Below are 18,310 nucleotides of genomic sequence, written 5' to 3'. Positions count from 1 at the left end.
GATACTTTGTAAGTTAACTTTCCTGAGATAGTTAACATTTACCTCAGTAGTCTGCCAGTCCAGTTTCTTTAGCATCTCTGTGACACACTGCTATGGATCAAACAAACCTGTGACCATTCATACTGCCCTTCTCTCTTTACGTTAAATATTCTCCATTAGTCCTATTCGGTACAGGGCCACACACTTGAGCAGTATTCTAGAACAGGGCACATAAGCAATTTTTAAACAATCCCTTTTGTAACCTGTCTGCATTTCCCCCGTTTTCTACCAAAATGCGCCATTAGGGGCTCGGCATTGATTTGCTGGGTACGGCTTGGCAACACCAGGGATTGGTAAGTGCTGCCAGCACCTGTCACTGCAAGTTCTGGGCATGCTTCAGCAGCCACCACACTGCACGGCGGTGGAACATTGTGTGTCTCAGAGAATGAGATCCTGGCTTGACCATTCAGATCATGAGGATGGGACAAACCTCTATAAAAAAACTTCTCAATCTCAAGGTGTGTTGCATGACGATGGGGTGCATAGCTGTTGAATTGGAACAGCCAGTAGTGGGCAACCTCTGGGGAACCTCCTCACCTCAGGCATATAAAGCTTATTGGGACATGCTGAGCTCTGTCTGAGTGGACCCGTACTTCGCTAGTTTCTCATGGGACCGAACTGGAACCCTCGAAATCATCTTCTCCTCCTCCCCCCCAGTGGAAAGTATGTACCACCTGGGAGTGTTCACACTCATTCATCCAAAAGAATGAGAGGGGCTAGTTCTCCTGATAATAAGAATACTTTGGACTGCAGCAACAGAGCTCATGGAGTCATCAACAACAGTGTTTTTCTGGTAATAAAGAGGAAGAAGGCGACATCTGGTAAAAGTGTCCCCCTTTTATATCCATAAGGGTTTGGAAAACCTTGCTGGAACATTAAAATCTATAAAACTATTATGTAATGTCTCATTGTTGGTCAACTCTAACAGGTCAAAGCAGGTAGACGTTAAGAAATTGCAGACATGGGGTGATTATGATATCATTGTTGAGATGTATATCTTTCTCAACTCCAGTATTGGCACTGTCACATGACAAGATATTGTGGACATAACAGAACTGAAGCAAGAATGGGCATCCCACGAATAGTCGATGTGGAGCAACAAGCACACAGGAATAATGGATCACCTGAAAATACTGCCACTTTCATTGTCACATTCAAGTCTCCAACACTGCCCGAACATCTTATAGCAGGGTTAGTTTGACTTAATGTTCAGCCTTACATTCCGAATCCTATTCGGTGCTATAAATGTCAGCATTTTGGCCATTCAACCACGAGTTGTGGAGGTGAAGAAATCTGCGGGAACTGTGGAAAAGTTGCTCATGACGTTGGTACTGACTGCCAGTCTCCAGCGATCTGCATCAACTCTTCTGGAAACCACCCAATCGGGAGCCGAGATTACCCTGTTTTTGCTGAAGAAGGCAAAATACAGGAGATAAAAGTAACCAAGTGAATCCCCTGTGCCAAAGCAAAAAAATATAAGGTGACGAAACCCCCCTGTCTTTGCCACCTCATAGTCTTCCATGGCGCAAAAATCTATTCCTGAGGCAGACACTTCGACACAGAACACACCTGGTGTGTCTGTATCCATTACAAGCACCTGTACATGTTGAGGGGAAAAAGAGTAAGGACAAACAATTCAGGCAGCTATACCAGGGAGGACCAACAACAGTTCTGCAGTGAGCATCCAAAAGATACAAGAAAAGCACAGTGCCTCTCAACATCCCCTTTGCCCCTCATCCTTGAAGGGACAGGGTGCAGGGAGAGGCTCATGACCTGAGAGTCAAAAGCTGTTCAGAGTGCCATCAGACAGCATGGTTTCCTGTCTGACTGATGAAGAGCACATCATGGAGTTAGACGCCTTTGATTCAGGCAGCCCATCCACTCCCCCACACTCTTAAAGCGCTTCACCTCCCCAGTGCAAAAAATAGAGGTAAATTGAAACTGTACCGATGACATGGCTCCCATACTAAAATGGAACATGAATGGGATCAGGACTCGTGGAGGAGCTGAAACTCCTATCACATCCCTTGTGCTTTTGTTTACAGGAAACACATTTTAAAGATACAGATGTCCCTGTGCTGCAGGAAAATAAACTGTATGAGAAGGATGACCTATCAGAGGAAATGACTCCCGCGTGTTTACTCCCGCGTGTTTACTCCCGCGTGTTTACTCCCGCGTGTTTACTCCCGCGTGTTTACTCCCGCGTGTTTACTCCCGCGTGTTTACTCCCGCGTGTTTACTCCCGCGTGTTTACTCCCGCGTGTTTACTCCCGCGTGTTTACTCCCGCGTGTTTACTCCCGCATTATGCACTAGACTCTGAGGCTGTCACGAATTTTATCGCACTACTCCTGTGACCATTTCTCCTCCTGTGAGACTTCAATGCCCATCATGTCCTGTGGGGCCCAACCAAGACTTGCCCTTGGCGTTTGGTTTTGGAGGACCTCATGATGTCTCTTGAGCTATGCATCCTCAACACAGGTACTCACACACATTTATCTACTTCTACTGGCCATTATCAGCCATCGAACTGTCTTTCTGTTCTCCCGCCCTCGCTGATTCTGTTCAGTGAGAGGTCATTGATTACCTTCATTCCAGTGACCACTTCCCAATCTACCTACACCTACTAAATGGCTCACCACCTGAAGTAAACCCCCCCAAATTGGATGGTCATGAGGGCTACTAGATATGTTTCAGCAAGCTGGCTGTGTTCACGGTGACAGCATCAAAGGATGGGTGGACCACATCACACAAATGATACATCATGCCACTGACTTCTCCATCCCACAGTCCTAAGGCCATTTTCGGAGGCAGCCAGTACCTTGGTGGACAGATGAGTTTCATTCCATGATCTGGGAAAGGTGTGTGGCTCTTTGACATTTTAAATGCCATCTGACAGCAGACAACCTTAGGGCCTTTAGAGTCATGAGGGCCAAAGCTTGATGTGTCATTAGGGAGAGTAAGAAAAGGTCATGGTAAACATTCCTGGACTCCATCAATTGTTCCAATAATTCTAATAACAGTAAGGAAAGCCATACAGAGGAATTCCTGTAAACACAGCCATTTACCGATAGCAGCAGTTTTGAGACAGGGGTGCCTCCAAACAACACCCAGAGACATTGCTCAGACACTGTCCAAACAGTTTACACAAACTACTGCCAATGAAAGTCAGGATGCAGAGTTTCGTCGCTATTGTATGGCTGTAGAGAGGGAAAAGTAGGACTTAAGTTTCAACAGTTCTGAGGCCTACAACTCCCATTTCTCCATATGGGAGCTTGAATCAGCACTGAGTGTGATTTGTGACACTGCTCTGTCACGACCAAACCTGTACTGTATGCTTTGACATTTGCCAGTGACATCAAAGGAAATCCTCCACGAATTTTCTAACGTAATTTGGCAGGTAGGCAATTCTGACCCCACTCCTCAAACCAGGAATGTAGTTATTGGAGTATCGCATTAACGAGCTATGTATGAAAGACTCTGGAGTGAATGGTTAACTGTCAACTAGTCTGGTTGTTTTATGGCAACTCCTTAGCCGCTCTCAGTATCGATTCCGAAGATTTCAGTACTGTCAATACTCTGACACTCCTAGAGGCAGCTATTCAGCAGGCTTTCCTCCACAAGTGTCACTGTATTGGCATATTCTTAGATACAAGTAGGGCATACAATGCTACTTGGTGACACTGTATTCTCGTACAACTACATCAATGGATCTTTTGTGGCCACCTCCCCATCTTCATACAGTCTTTGCTGCCTCAGCGGTTTCTTAGAACCTGAGTTGCTGACACGTCTGATCAGTTTGAGCAGGAGAATGGTGTTACTCAGGGCAGTGTTTTAAGTGTTACCCTCTTTGCCATAGCCATCAACAGTATCACATCTATAGTAAGGAGTCCTTTAGAGTGCTCCTTTTTGTAGATGATTTTGCTGTTTTCTGTTCCTCCTCCAGTGTTGCAGCGGTGACCCATTAGTTACAACTTAGTGTGGTGGTTAGAGGAGTGGCATCATCTTTCTAGTTTACCTACCTTGAATAGGGGGGACACCATCCTAAATTTTACAGATACAGTACAGTTTCTGGGCCTATTTTTTACTCCTGATTGTTCTGGTTACTACACCTATTAGACCTAAAAGCCAGAACCCTGAAGGCACTGTACATTATCAAGTGCAAGACACAAGTCTTAGAGGCAGGCAGAGCACACCTTCTTCAGTTTTATTAGCCTTTTGTGCATTTACAGCTGAACTACGGTTGCACGGTGTATGAGTCAGTGAAGCCCTCTTACTTATGTATCATGTACACTGTGCATGATGAGATGATCTAGCTGGCCACAGGTGCTTATCAGACCAGTCCCAAACCTAGCACCTGTGCTGAAGCAGGGGAAATTGCCACTTGCAGCTCCAACTTCACCTACACACCCCACTATTGCTTGTCCTTCTCTGTAACACTTTTTTTCCGAACCGTCCACGAGACTTGACTCCATCTGGGACCTGTGTGCAGCATATGCTGGATTCACTCACTGTGGAACCAGTATGAGCCCAAATCCAGGGTTTTAACCATCTGATGCCCTGGATACTGGATACGCCCAGAGTGATTTTAGATTTGGTGTGGTACAGGACAGGTAGCACCCCTGCTCCTGTTTTTAATGTCATATTCTCTGATATTCATTTGAGTACCACAACCACATAGCTGCTTTTATGGATGGGTCTAAGCATAGGGAGACGGCCAGAGTGGCTGAGGGGTTCTAGGCGCTACAGTCTGGAACTGTGCGACCGCTACTGTCGCAGGTTCGAATCCTGCCTCGAGCACGGATGTGTGTGATGTCCCTAGGTTAGTTAGGTTTAAGTAGTTCTAAGTTCTAGAGGCTGATGACCTTAGAAGTTAAGTCCCATAGTGCTCAGTGCCAGACACCATGTTTGCTACATGGTAGCCTTTAAATCGGCTGTGGTCCATTAGTATACATCGGACCCACGTGTCCCCACAATCAATGATAGCAGACAGAGCGCCACCACATGGTAGGTCTAGTCTACAAAGACTCTCTAGCACTCACCTCAGTTGTACAGCTGACTTTGCTAGTGATGGTCCACTATGTACATACGTTCTCATTTGTAGAGACGACAGTTTAGCATATCCTTCAGATACGTCATTTGCTACGACCTAGCATGGTGCCATATTCAGTTACTATGAATGTATTCTGAACAGATAATATTGTGAATCATGTACCGTCAAGAACAACGTTGATCATTAATGGGTTAAAGTTAAGTATCAAACTAACTACATCCGCTTTCTGAATTCTCATTCCTTGTCATGTTACAGCAGATACAGTAATCCAGAATGCCCTCCTTCAACTAAAATGAAGGGGAAGGAGGTGTCTTTCTGCTGGGTACCTAGGCACATTGGAAATGTGGGGAGGGGTGCAGCTGCCTCTCCTCCCCACCCCCCACCCCACTTTCCTCTCGCTGGGTATGCCCATGGTGTGGGATGTGAAATATGTATTACTGATAATCACAATAATTGCAGACCTACAGAAGTTGAAAGTATATACCAAAAGTTTCATGGCCGTGCAACTAAGTGAACAGCAAGAATTTAAGAAATGGGCCACCTCCACCTGAGGTGCAATCTAGAACTGCTCATTAATTTAAAGATGAAATGTTGTTACCAAATTGTTCATGAAATTTACATAACTTGTAAGTCCTTATTCTTGATGTAGCTTCACTGCAAGAACTCCTGAGCTGCTCTTCCATGTTGCTGTATGAAAATCATCATACAATTCACTAAATAAATTCCAGACACAGGTTTTCCACAAAATTGCTTTATTAGAATACAGGATGTTCAGAGGTGAAAAACATGTAAACAAAGTTCTACATGCTGTGCTGCTGATGACTGGTAACAAACTGCTCTCCTGCCATATGCAAACTGCTGGTATATGTAAGATTTACAACAATTATTGACAATCGGAATTTACAAACATTATGGAACAACAAGTAAGTGCATAACAAAATTAATTCACATACATAGAAAAATAATGAAAATGTTGCTTTACAATTTTATATGGTCATGCGCATAATTTCATTAAGAATTCCAAAGTGATGTAAAAGTTTCCAGAAAATAACAATACATAGTGCATTTTAGTTAACTGCAGTCAAAAGAAATAATAAAAATATTCCTACCATGTGTATGAATTCCACATAATATGTTTAATAAAATAGAAAGAAACTTCCACATGGGAAAAATATATTAAAAACAAAGATTCCAAGACTTACCAAGCGGGAAAGCGCCGTTAGATAGGCACAATAAATAAAGCGCACAAGCACACACAAGCGCGCACACAGAATTTTGAGCTTTTGCAACCGGCGGCTGCTGCTTCGTCAGGAAAGAGGGAAGGAAAAGGAAAGATGAAAGGATGTGGGTTTTAAGGGAGAGGGTAAGGAGTCATTCCAATCCCGGGACTGGAAAGACTTACCTTAGGGGGAAAAAAAGGATAGGTATATACTCGCGCGTGCAATACACGCGTACACGTACACATACACGTACACATACACGTACACATACACGTACACATACACGTACACAAGCAGACATATTTAAAGGCAAAAAGCCTTTAAATATGTCTGCTTGTGTGTGTGTGTGTGTGTGTGACACGTGTGTGTGTGTGTGTGTGTGTGTGTGTGTCACGTGTGTGTGTGACACGTGTGTGTGTGACACGTGTGTGTGTGACACGTGTGTGTGTGACACGTGTGTGTGTGACACGTGTGTGTGTGACACGTGTGTGTGTGACACGTGTGTGTGTGACACGTGTGTGTGTGTCACGTGTGTGTGTGTCACGTGTGTGTGTGTCACGTGTGTGTGTGTGTGTGTGTGTGTGTGTGTGTGTGTGTGTGTGTGTGACACGTGTGTGTGTGTGTGTGTGTGTGTGTGACACGTGTGTGTGTGTGTTTTATTCATTGTGCCTATCTACCGGCACTTTCCTGCTTGGTAAGTCTTGGAATCTTTGTTTTTAATATAAATAATATGTTTATCAACATTAGTTAGCACATTTGCATAAAATAAATTTGTAAGCTGGAAAATTAAATTTTGGAATCACTGGCATAGCAAGTTTACACCAATTACTTAGTAATTATTGAAAGCAAAACATTCTTATCATGTTCAAAAACTTTTACTGAACACAGAATACAAAAGAAAATTTAGATTTTATGTAAAATACCCAGACAGACTAACTGCCACTTTAGGTGCATTGTAGCATTGTACATTAAAGAAATTAACCAAGCATAAAATATATGTAGTCTCTTCGGGAGGCAGCAAAGGATACCCATGGGGCTGTTTAATTAAAAGTGATACCCATGCCTAGAACATTAGAGAAAAAAAGTGACTATTATTATCCATTATTAAAACTGTCAGTGGCTCAGAAAGGAGTTCAGTAGGCAGAAACAAATCTTTTTGGTCATTTACCCAATACCATAAAATATTAGATAGGTAGCAAACCTAATTTTAAATCTAACTAAAATTAAATTCTCCTGAACAACTCATTCTATTCTAAAGAAATATTTCTATTTAAAAACTGGTTACCTGCAAAAAATTAGTTTTCAGGTATAGTTGCATGGGTAAGACTAATAAGTTACATGTTCATGTATGGCAACACTAATCACTTATACATATCCTGAAACTGTCTTGTTCCAAGTAATTTTAAATGATGACTGGAACATGTAACTAAACTGTGAATTTTCTTCACAGGTATCCAATTAACCCTCTACCAGCAACCTGGTACTATGCATGTCACATTCATCCACACCAGAAATGGTGAGTATACATTCTTTTGTCTGGCTCTCATATCAGGATCTTTTTTGCAGCTGTTTTTGAGATACGATGTGATGCTGTATGATATTCTATCAATGTTCTTGTAGGATACTGAATAAGAACAACAAACATGAATTTTAATTCAGTGCAAATACTACACTTTCCACCCACACAAAATCTCAAAGTAATATTTTTATTATTGCTGCATTGGTTGATCAATACTCACTGTAACCACTGACTTACAAGCTTTAAAATAATCAGGTACAGATTTTAATACCAATAAAACATAGGACACAAAAGAGTGATAATAGGGATGTTTTTAAAATGTCATCTTTTATTCAATTGAGTTATCACTTAAATTTGTTGAGGTTATCAACAGCAGGAGGTCCATCAATCTGATTGTTAAGTAGATATCTACACTCTGCAAGCCACATTATAGTGTGTAATTGAGGGAACTTTGTGTACCACTTTCTTAACAACTGATAGTTACATTTTTGTACATCACTTGGTCTATCAGCTTCTTAAATATGTTTTAGGATAATTCCTTTCAAACTGAGAAATTGGATTCACACTTTTCAAGGGCTTGTTTTAAGTCTCCATTCAGAATGGTTCCTTTTGTAACGCACAACCAATACCTTTCCCTTGTGTTCCTCAATGGAGTCATAGCTTCATCTCTAATTACATAGTTCTAAAAAATTGTTCAAGTAGAATAAAACATCCATATCACACATGTTAGTATTTATTCATAAAAAAACTGTGCACACCATCAAAGCAGGGAAAGCTTAAACTTTTGTTTTTCAACAGAACAAATATAATTGCATTTTTAAATTATATCAGTCACAGAAATGGAACAAAGGAGCTCTTGTTCACTTAACTCTTAACAACCCCCCTTGAAATTATATCTAAAAGTAAACACACGCATTATTTTGAATGTAACATTTTCTTACAATGATGTTCATTAACATTTTGATTCAATGGCTTGTTTAGCAAGTCTGCTTGATTTTTGTCTATCAAAATGTATCATGTATCAGTCATTTCACCTATTACTTTCTTTCTGATGGAAGGCTGTTTTGTGCCAGTATGTTCCGTTCTTGATTTGTCTGTCTGAACCTTGGAGTGAATAACTGTCACAACACTTGATTTTACAGGCAGTCCTTTCAGGTCAAGTCTCTTTTAGTAACTCCTCCATCCACGCCTCCTCTTTTGTGTGTCTGGCAATGACAAATATTCTGCTTCAACTGCAGGTTATTTGGCACTCCTGCAGTACACTGGAGATCCTGCAAGTATTATCACACATCCAGTAGTAATTTTGTGATTATTTATACAAATAACCCAATCACCATCAGCAAAAGCATTGGTTATTTGACCAGGGGTACAGTATGTGAATTTGTAATGTGTTCTTTCCTTCACATGTCTTAGTACCCTTTTTACTAAATTCCAATGGTTCATATTAAATGCTGAACAACATTGTGACAGATTTTCCACTGAGGAAGCGGTCTTGTCAAATCATCTAATGGTAGAGTCCACCAGTAGGATCATGGCATGAAAGTTCTATAACTTGATCCTCACACTTCTCATCAAGGAAATTTGATTTAATTTCCATTGGAATCTTAGCTCCTTCAGCATTCTGAACCCCAAATCTGTCAAGTAGTTGATGTACATATTCCCTCTGAGAAAGAGTTACTGTTCAATCTTCGCTGTTTCAAAATTTCAGTTCTAACACATTGTGGGGCAACGGGTAAATTGGTTTTGCCATTTACAAGAGCCTGAAAACTATTTCTGTGGTCAGCCAGAAAGCAATGGAGAACATACTGACCATAATTTCTAGTCTAAAAGTCCACATTATCCTTGTGCTCAGTGGAAAAAAATTTGTACTTGCTATTTACTCAGCAGCATCAGGAACTGTGACTATAAATAAAAGTTTTGAGTTCTAAGTGATAGATATATTCAGTTGAAGTTCACATGCACAATATAAAATAACATAATGATGACGATGACAATGATTATGACCCTATAGGAAACAGCACTATTGTTCAAGAAGGGTAGTAGGAGTAATCCATTTAACTACAGACCTATATCATTGACGTCGGTTTGCAGTAGGGTTTTGGAGCATGTACTGTATTCAAACATTATGAATCACCTCGAAGGGAACAATCTATTGACACGTAATCAGCATGGCTTCAGAAAACATTGCTCTTGTGCAACGCAGCTAGCTCTTTATTCGCACGAAGTAATGGCCGCTATTGACAGGGGATCTCAAGTTGATTCCATATTTCTAGATTTCCGAAAAGCTTTTGACACAGTTCCTCACAAGCGACTTCTAATCAAGCTGCGGAGCTATGGGGTATCATCTCAGTTGTGCGACTGGATTCGTGATTTCCTGTCAGGAAGGTCGCAGTTCGTAGTAATAGACGGCAAATCGAGTAAAACTGAAGTGATATCAGGTGTTCCCCAGGGAAGCGTCCTGGGACCGCTATTGTTCCTGATCTATATAAATGACCTGGGTGACAATCTGAGCAGTTCTCTTAGACTGTTCGCAGATGATACTGTAATTTACCGTCTAGTAAGGTCATCCGAAGACCAGTATCAGCTGCAAAGCGATTTAGAAAAGATTGCTGTATGGTGTGTCAGGTGGCAGTTGACACTAAATAACAAAGTGTGAGATGATCCACATGAGTTCCAAAAGAAATCCGTCGGAATTCGATTACTCGATAAATAGTACAGTTCTCAAGGCTGTCAATTCAACTAAGTACCTGGGTGTTAAAATTACGAACAACTTCAGTTGGAAGGACCACATAGATAATATTGACGGGAAGGCGAGCCAAAGGTTGCGTTTCATTGGCAGGACACTTAGAAGATGCAACAAGTCCACTAAAGAGACAGCTTACACTACACTCGTTTGTCCTCTGTTAGAATATTGCTGCGCGGTGTGGGATCCTTACCAGGTGGGATTGACGGAGGACATCGAAAGGGTGCAAAAAAGGGCAGCTCGTTTTGTATTATCACGTTATAGGGGAGAGAGTGTGGCAGATATGATACACGAGTTGGGATGGAAGTCATTACAGCATAGACGTTTTTCGTCATGGCGAGACCTTTTTACGAAATTTCAGTCACCAACTTTCTCTTCCGAATGCGAAAATATTTTGTTGAGCCCAACCTACATAGGTAGAAATGATCATCAAAATAAAATAAGAGAAATCAGAGCTCAAACAGAAAGGTTTCGGTGTTCGTTTTTCCCGCTCGCTGTTCGGGAGTGGAATAGTAGAGAGATAGTATGATTGTGGTTTGATGAACCCTCTGCCAAGCACTTAAATGTGAATTGCAGAGTAGTCATGTAGATGTAGATGTAGATGTAACAGTTCAGAGTTAACTTCTATGCAAAATTCCAAGTAAAATGGTCTATCACTAAGACTTCTAATTGTCGTATTAAAAGTGGAAAATAATCTCGCCACTTGCCATGCAATTTTGTCAACATTACGGGCAACACACAGTTACTTCCATGAAATCTAAATGATTCAGGACAGTGTAGAGTCCTTGTGAGTTTACTGCCTACTTTCACTGACAATGGTTTTGATAGCTATGTGGCTGTGACATCATCAGAGGCTGGTGTTTGCAGGCATCTGACAGATTGATATCTCAGTGCGTAGTGTCTTTTCTCACTGCCTCTCTGGCCGTATTTATCTGGGGTCCAGCAGACTGCTGAATGGGAATCTTGCTCTCAACAGTCCTAGGCACAGATAGCAGCATCTAAATGGCCCCTTTCTTGGATGCTATTAATCAATCTCTCTTTCATTTAACAATTTATAATCTTCCTAATTAATGGAAAATCTCATATAAAGATGTGAAACAATTACTGACAAAGAGATAGAGGGGCTGGCCAGTACTTAGCTCAGTACAGCCGATAGAAACACAAAAAACAACCGGAAATTTAAGTTCCTAGCTTTCGGAATAAATGTTCCTTCATCAGGGAGGAGAGAGGGGAAAGAAAGGGAAGAAGGGAAAGTGGATTTAGTTACTCACAACCCAGGTTATGAAGCAACAGGGAAAGGAAAACAGGGAAGGTAGCAAGGATGGAGGCATGGTTGTCAGAGGGAAGCCAAAGACATTCTGCTGTAGGTACTGTGCCAGCTTCAAACCAAATAGGATGCATACAGAAGTAAAGAGGTGTATAGTATAAAGATGTAAGAGGAAAGGGAAAGAGGAGAAACTGAAAAGTAAATGGGAGTGAGGTTGTTTAACGTAGGTTCAGTCCAGGGGGATGGCAGGATGAAAGGATGTGCTGGAGTGCAAGTTCCCATCTCCGCAGTTCAGAGGGACTGGTTGGTGTTGGGTGGGAGAAGCCAAATGGCACATACGGTATAGCAGGTTCCTAGGTTCCTAAAATTATGCTGGATGGCATGCTCCGCTACTGAAATGTCCAATACCCAGCTTCAACACGATACCACAGTTCACCAAGAGTAGTGACTGGGGTATTGTGATGAGCGAGTTGCTCAGCCACCATTGACCAGACGTTTCCAGTTTGTCAGAGATCTGCAGAATGTGCTGGCCAGGACAACAATCAAACATTTTCTGTATCCAGAAAGGCCCGTACAGGACCTGCAACATGCAGTCGTGCATTATCCTGCTGAAATGTAGGGTTTCACAGGGATCAAATGAAGGGTAGAGCCACGAGTCATAACACACCTGAAATGTAAAGTCCACTGCTCAAAGTGCCATCAATGCGAACAAGAGGTGACCGAGATGTGTAACCAATTGCACCCCATATCATCACGCCGGGTGATACGCCAGTATGGCGATTATGAATACACACTTCCAATGTGCATTCACCATGATGTTGCCAAACACAGCTGCGACCATCATGATGCTGTAAACAGAACCTGGATTCATCTGAAAAAATGACGTTTTGCCATTTGTACACCCAGATTTGTTATTGAGTACACCATTGCAGGTACTCCTGTCTGTGATGCAGTGTCAAGGGTAACTGCAGCCATGGTCTTCGAGCTGCTGCAAACGTCATCAAACTGTTCGTGCAGGTGGTTGTCATCTTGAAAATGTTCCCATCTGTTGACTCAGGGATTGAGACATGGCTGAACAATCTGTTACAGCCATGTGGATAAGATGCCTTTCATCTCGACTGCTTGTGATATGAGGCCATTGGGATCCAGCATGCCATTCCGTATTATCCTCCTGAACCCACCGATTCCATATTCCGCCAACAGTCATTGGATCTCGACCAACGTGAGCAGCAATGTCACAATATGATAAACTGCAATCACAATAGGCTACAATCTGACCTGTATCAAAGTCGGAAATGTGATGGTACACATTTCTCCTCCTTCCATGAGGCATCACAACAACATTTCACCAGGCAACGCCAGTCAACTGCTGTTTGTGTGTGAGAAATTGGTTGGAAACTTTCCTCAGTCAGCATGTTGCAGGTGTCCCTACTGGCACCATCCTTATGTGAATGCTCTGAAAAGCTAATCATTTGCATATCATAGCATCTTCTTCCTGTTGGTTAAATTTTGCATCTGTAGCACATCATCTTCGTGGTGTAGCAATTTTAATGGCCACTAGAGTATAACGTAAATAGAGAATGTATCATAATGTACAATTGATTTGGGGTGCTTCAGCAACTAAAATACCCCAGCATTGGATAGGTGTAGCCTATTACACTCTGGAATTAAGTGGCACTGCATGAAATTTACCAAAAGTTTTGTTAAAAAGTTTCAGCATGCTCAACAAGTTCCTGATTACCTTCAGTTTCTTCCAGATTTTCTTCTTCATGTGAGAACCCATAAAATTCCTGTTCAGTAGAGTATTAGGATCTCTTTCACTTCATACTTGATCTTCAATACTTGGAAATGGTAATGTTCCTTCATTGTATGGTTGAATAAATTCTTTCTGTTTCTTCTTTTCAAAAATTCTTTGAATATACAGTCCCGAGGTGCCACATTTTGTTTATTTTCTGGCATCCAAATCCTGACTCCATGGCATGGTGGAGCATATCCAATAAGAATGCCTTTATTCGCCCTTGTAAATGATTTAGGACGACATTATTGTTTGGGTATGTTGACAAAATCCTTTACATCCTATTACATGTACATCCTTTCACCTGTCCAATTAATAAGATATTTTGTTACTTTTGTGGTTGCTCATAACATGATCTCTTATGTATGTCACAGTGAATATCCATGGACTTTTTGTTAAATTGTTTCCCAGCAACTGTGACCTTACATCATCTGTTAATGTTCTATTGAGCCATTCATCTATACCATTTGCTGCTCTGTAAAAGTCATAGTTACTTCATTCCAAATTTCTTCAGATTTATGGGTATGTGACCATTTACATGGAACAGAAATCTATCATTTTCAGTGTGCTGCTTCACAGATAAGAATGCATGGCCACTTTCAAGCACAAGTAGCGTTTTTTTAGCTAAAAATTCCAGAGACAAATTTCATTGTTATTTATCTTTGCCCTTACTATAACTTCCCTTATGGCTTGAGTTGTTTTGACATCAACTAAGGTCATGATTTCAATTAAGCTATGTTTGTAAATAGCTAAAATATATTTATTTGGAACCATGTGGTTAGTTGCTCTGGAATCCACTATCCAGTTATCACTATTCCATATAACTGTGCCACAGGAAGCACTCATATAACAGCTCCTCATTTCTTTCACTTTTTAAAATTTTTGTAGTTTAGGACAATTTCTGGCTATGTGAATGTCTCTGTGACACTTGTAAGAAAGAAAGTACTTTTTGATATTGTTTCTTTTTTTGTTTTTTCCTTTACTTGCCACATTGTTCCACAAGTGACATTTCTCACTTCCTCAGAGTTCCAGCAGTAGCTTTCAAAGACAATGCAGAATATGTATCTCCATTATATTCATGAGATCTAGCATCTTCAGCAAGCGCACATTCTTTAATTATAGCATGCTTTAAATCATTATTTGGCAAATTGCACAAAGCCCTAAAAACTGCATCCCATTCAGCTGGAAACACACAGAGAATCATCATTCCTAGATCTCCATCTTCAGTTTTGTGGACAGTGCATAATAAATCTACTACAGTTTAGTTTATCAGTTATAGCTAATTTCCCACTGATTCACAGTTCATCCTTTAGAGAATGTAATATCTGTCTGAGCTGCACAGGGTGAAATTTGATGTCTTTAGAGATGCATAATTTTAGGAGGTTATAATGTAATCACCTTCTGTGCTTACCACAACTGGATACTCCTTGAACTTAAAAGTTTGAGGTACATATATCTTTGCAGCATTAATCTCCACCTGAAAGTAAGTCTGAACACTCTGTGTGTCAGGAGTGGCTAATCAAGTTAATCAAATCAAATCAAATTTATGTGGCTGAAACAGTTACTTGCTTTAGATAAAATGGTTTATTTGAACTACAAAGATGATGTAGCAGCCCACTGCACAACCATGCGAATGCTAGAACTATGGCGGCTGACACAGCATTCACAGCACGTGCACGCAGATTTACCATTGGGCAAAAGCCTGGCAATGGCACGCCACACTCCGGACATGTGAAGACAAAGCGAGAGCTAGTGCGAGCCAGGCATCGCACGAAGGGCTGTCCTGCCTAGCTGCAAAGCATGTGGGTCAAGTGATCGCAGACTCCCCACATGTGCTAGTGCCGGGAGTCGGCTGTACAGACATATACCCATGAATATTGGCTATGTGACATCTTTCGGAGTGGTCGCCTTCCGGATCATGCACTGCCCCACCTCAAGCCGTCAACGGTGGTCACACAATCGCCAGTAGACTATATCAGGTTGGATTGTATGCATCTCAATCATTGCAATAAATGTGTTAGCCTCAGGCCGGTGTTTCATTTGTATTCAGTCACCTTGGCCTCCTGAACAGAGTGTGTGGGTGTGAATATAGGGTTGGCTCGTCGCACAAATAATCTTGAGTGGAATTACAAGCAATCCTGCTACACTGGTGACCCCAACATGATCTGAAGGCCAACGCATGGTGACAGACTTTTCTTTTTATGGTTCACCGTGCCCCATGCCATGAACTGCTTATCTATGCTTATGATCTCAGTCGTACGTGAACGCGAACTTAAAACTGATTTTTGTGTTAATTGTTTAGTATTGTGTAAGATTGCAACCACGGAGGAGCTGGAAAGTAGTGTCCAGGACCTGCTAAGGCACAACCAGGCAACGGAGGCTGAGCTATGGGCACGAACAGCCTGCGAGGAGCCGCTGTCAAACTGGAAAACCCTATCACAAGCATGGGACATATGTTAGGATGCGGCCATTATGGCCATGCAATCCATTCCTGTGATTTAGCCAGGTGGAAGCAGTGTTCTATATCTACAACGTGACATGTTAGCTCACAAAATTCAGCCATGTCACAAGCCAGTTTGGCCAGAATGTCACTGTCAAAGTGAAGGCATTATCACCACCCTAACAACACAGTCTGCATATAAGTGGCTGAAGGATGGACTAATCCAATGTCTTTCAGCATCGCAGAAGCGACAGGTGCATCAGCTGTTGCAACATCAAGAATGCTGTGACAGGAGGCCCTTACAGTTCCTGCTCCATCTCCTGGGCCTGGTGCATCCCGATACGGTCTTGGATTCGCTATTACGTTCTATCTGGCTGCACAGCCTGACAATGCGTGTACAGGCAGTGATTGCGGCTTGAGCTTAGCGTGCCGTCAGCCCCGCAGTGCCCGTACCCACTGTCACCAATGACACACAGATGACACCGGCTGTCATTTCGCTGCCAGCTGTCACCGCATCACCATGTGTGCATCATCTCACCCCACCCCACCCGGCCAGCCAGTGCAGCAGCCTGAAGCAGCCACACCACAGCCACCAGTGGACTGTCATGCACTCCGGCCTCAGCGTCCATTTCAAATGCCCATTCTGCGTGACAATTGCGCCATGCCACCGACACCAAATGGGCGAGAACTCAGCTTGCCACCTGCTACCTGCTGTAGTGTTGTCTTCACCGTGTAGCCTTCACCGTGTAGCCTTCACCGTGTAGCCTTCACCGTGTGCGCGCAGTTTTTTTTTCTTCTCCAACTTATCACCTCTGCTATATGGTCAGTAGCAACTGTTCTATTCTTTGTATTGTTTCAAAATTTTTAGGCATTGTGAACATGCCCTGTAAATGACAATATTGAAGATATAACATAATTTACAAAAAAAAATTGTTGTTCTGAGGGGTAGAAAGACATAACAGCTGGAAGAAATCCAGCTTGCCACCTGCTACCTGCTGTAGTGTTGCCTTCACCGTGTAGCCTTCACCGTGTAGCCTTCACCGTGTAGCCTTCACCGTGTAGCCTTCACCGTGTAGCCTTCACCGTGTAGCCTTCACCGTGTAGCCTTCACCGTGTAGCCTTCACCGTGTGCGCGCAGTTTTTTTTTCTTCTCCAACTTATCACCTCTGCTATATGGTCAGTAGCAACTGTTCTATTCTTTGTATTGTTTCAAAATTTTTAGGCATTGTGAACATGCCCTGTAAATGACAATATTGAAGATATAACATAATTTACAAAAAAAAATTGTTGTTCTGAGGGGTAGAAAGACATAACAGCTGGAAGAAATCCATCTGCTTTGTGAATAAAGACAAACTATGCTTGCTCAGGGAAGAACAGTTTGGATTCCAGAGAAATGGAGGAACATAAAAGGCAATAATTACCTTATGGCTTATACTAGAAGATAGGACAAAGAAAGGCAACCTACATTTATACCATTTTCAGACTGATACAGTGTTTCCAACAGTGTTGACTGGACTGCACTCTTCAAAACTGTAAAATGTTACACACAACTTGTGCAGAAACCAGATTGCAAGCTGCAAGAATTTGAGGATGTGTCAGGAAGCTGTAGTTCAGAAGGGAGTGAGACAGGTTTATACTGAAACCATACAGTAAGCGAGCTGTGAAGCAAACTGAGGAGAAATCTGCAAAAGAAGTATCAGGGAGAAAAACAAAAACTTCATGATTTACCAATAACGTAGAAATTCTGGCAGTAGGGCATCCGGCTATCCCTAACACTAACATTACCAAATCCACTGTAACCACGCTGACCCTGCGATCACTGCAGGACTATGGCATCAGCGAAAGAAAAGAAAAGACTCGTGGGGGTCCAATGTGAGCTGTAATTGCCATAGGGCAGCAAAACTTTATAGAGGACTAATGTGTTAATGCAGAACTGATTTCTGCTCGAAAAGAAAATCAGTTCCAATTTTGGCCACCAGGTATAAATCTGGCACTGTGAATGCTACAAACGTGTACAGAAATATTTCCATATGTAATGGATTAGGAATGGGACATGAGTAGTAAAGGCCAAACAAATGAGAGAGGCATAATGTTGATTTTATTATTAACTACTGTATACAATTTGTTAAATATGACCACTGTAAACATCATCGAAATGTTGCATCCGAAAAGTCACATGATCAACAGTTGGTTGCAGCAGTTCCCATGGAATCTGAGCAACATACTCCTGTGTACT

General features: G+C 41.9%; 1 protein-coding gene across 1 annotated transcript in view; it reads left to right on the top strand.

Moving 5' to 3' along the window:
* LOC126291600 (ankyrin repeat and SOCS box protein 3-like) overlaps positions 1-18,310 on the top strand; it is a 291,789-nt gene that overhangs the window by 260,718 nt on the left and 12,761 nt on the right. Inside the window, exon 10 of the mRNA XM_049985135.1 lies at positions 7,761-7,826. Coding sequence (XP_049841092.1) covers positions 7,761-7,826 — 66 coding nt within the window. The remainder of the gene's footprint in view (positions 1-7,760; positions 7,827-18,310) is intronic.

The sequence above is a fragment of the Schistocerca gregaria genome, chromosome 9 (assembly GCF_023897955.1).
Source record: "Schistocerca gregaria isolate iqSchGreg1 chromosome 9, iqSchGreg1.2, whole genome shotgun sequence".
Taxonomy (NCBI): domain Eukaryota; kingdom Metazoa; phylum Arthropoda; class Insecta; order Orthoptera; family Acrididae; genus Schistocerca; species Schistocerca gregaria.
This window is presented reverse-complemented; position numbering and strand designations above follow the sequence as displayed.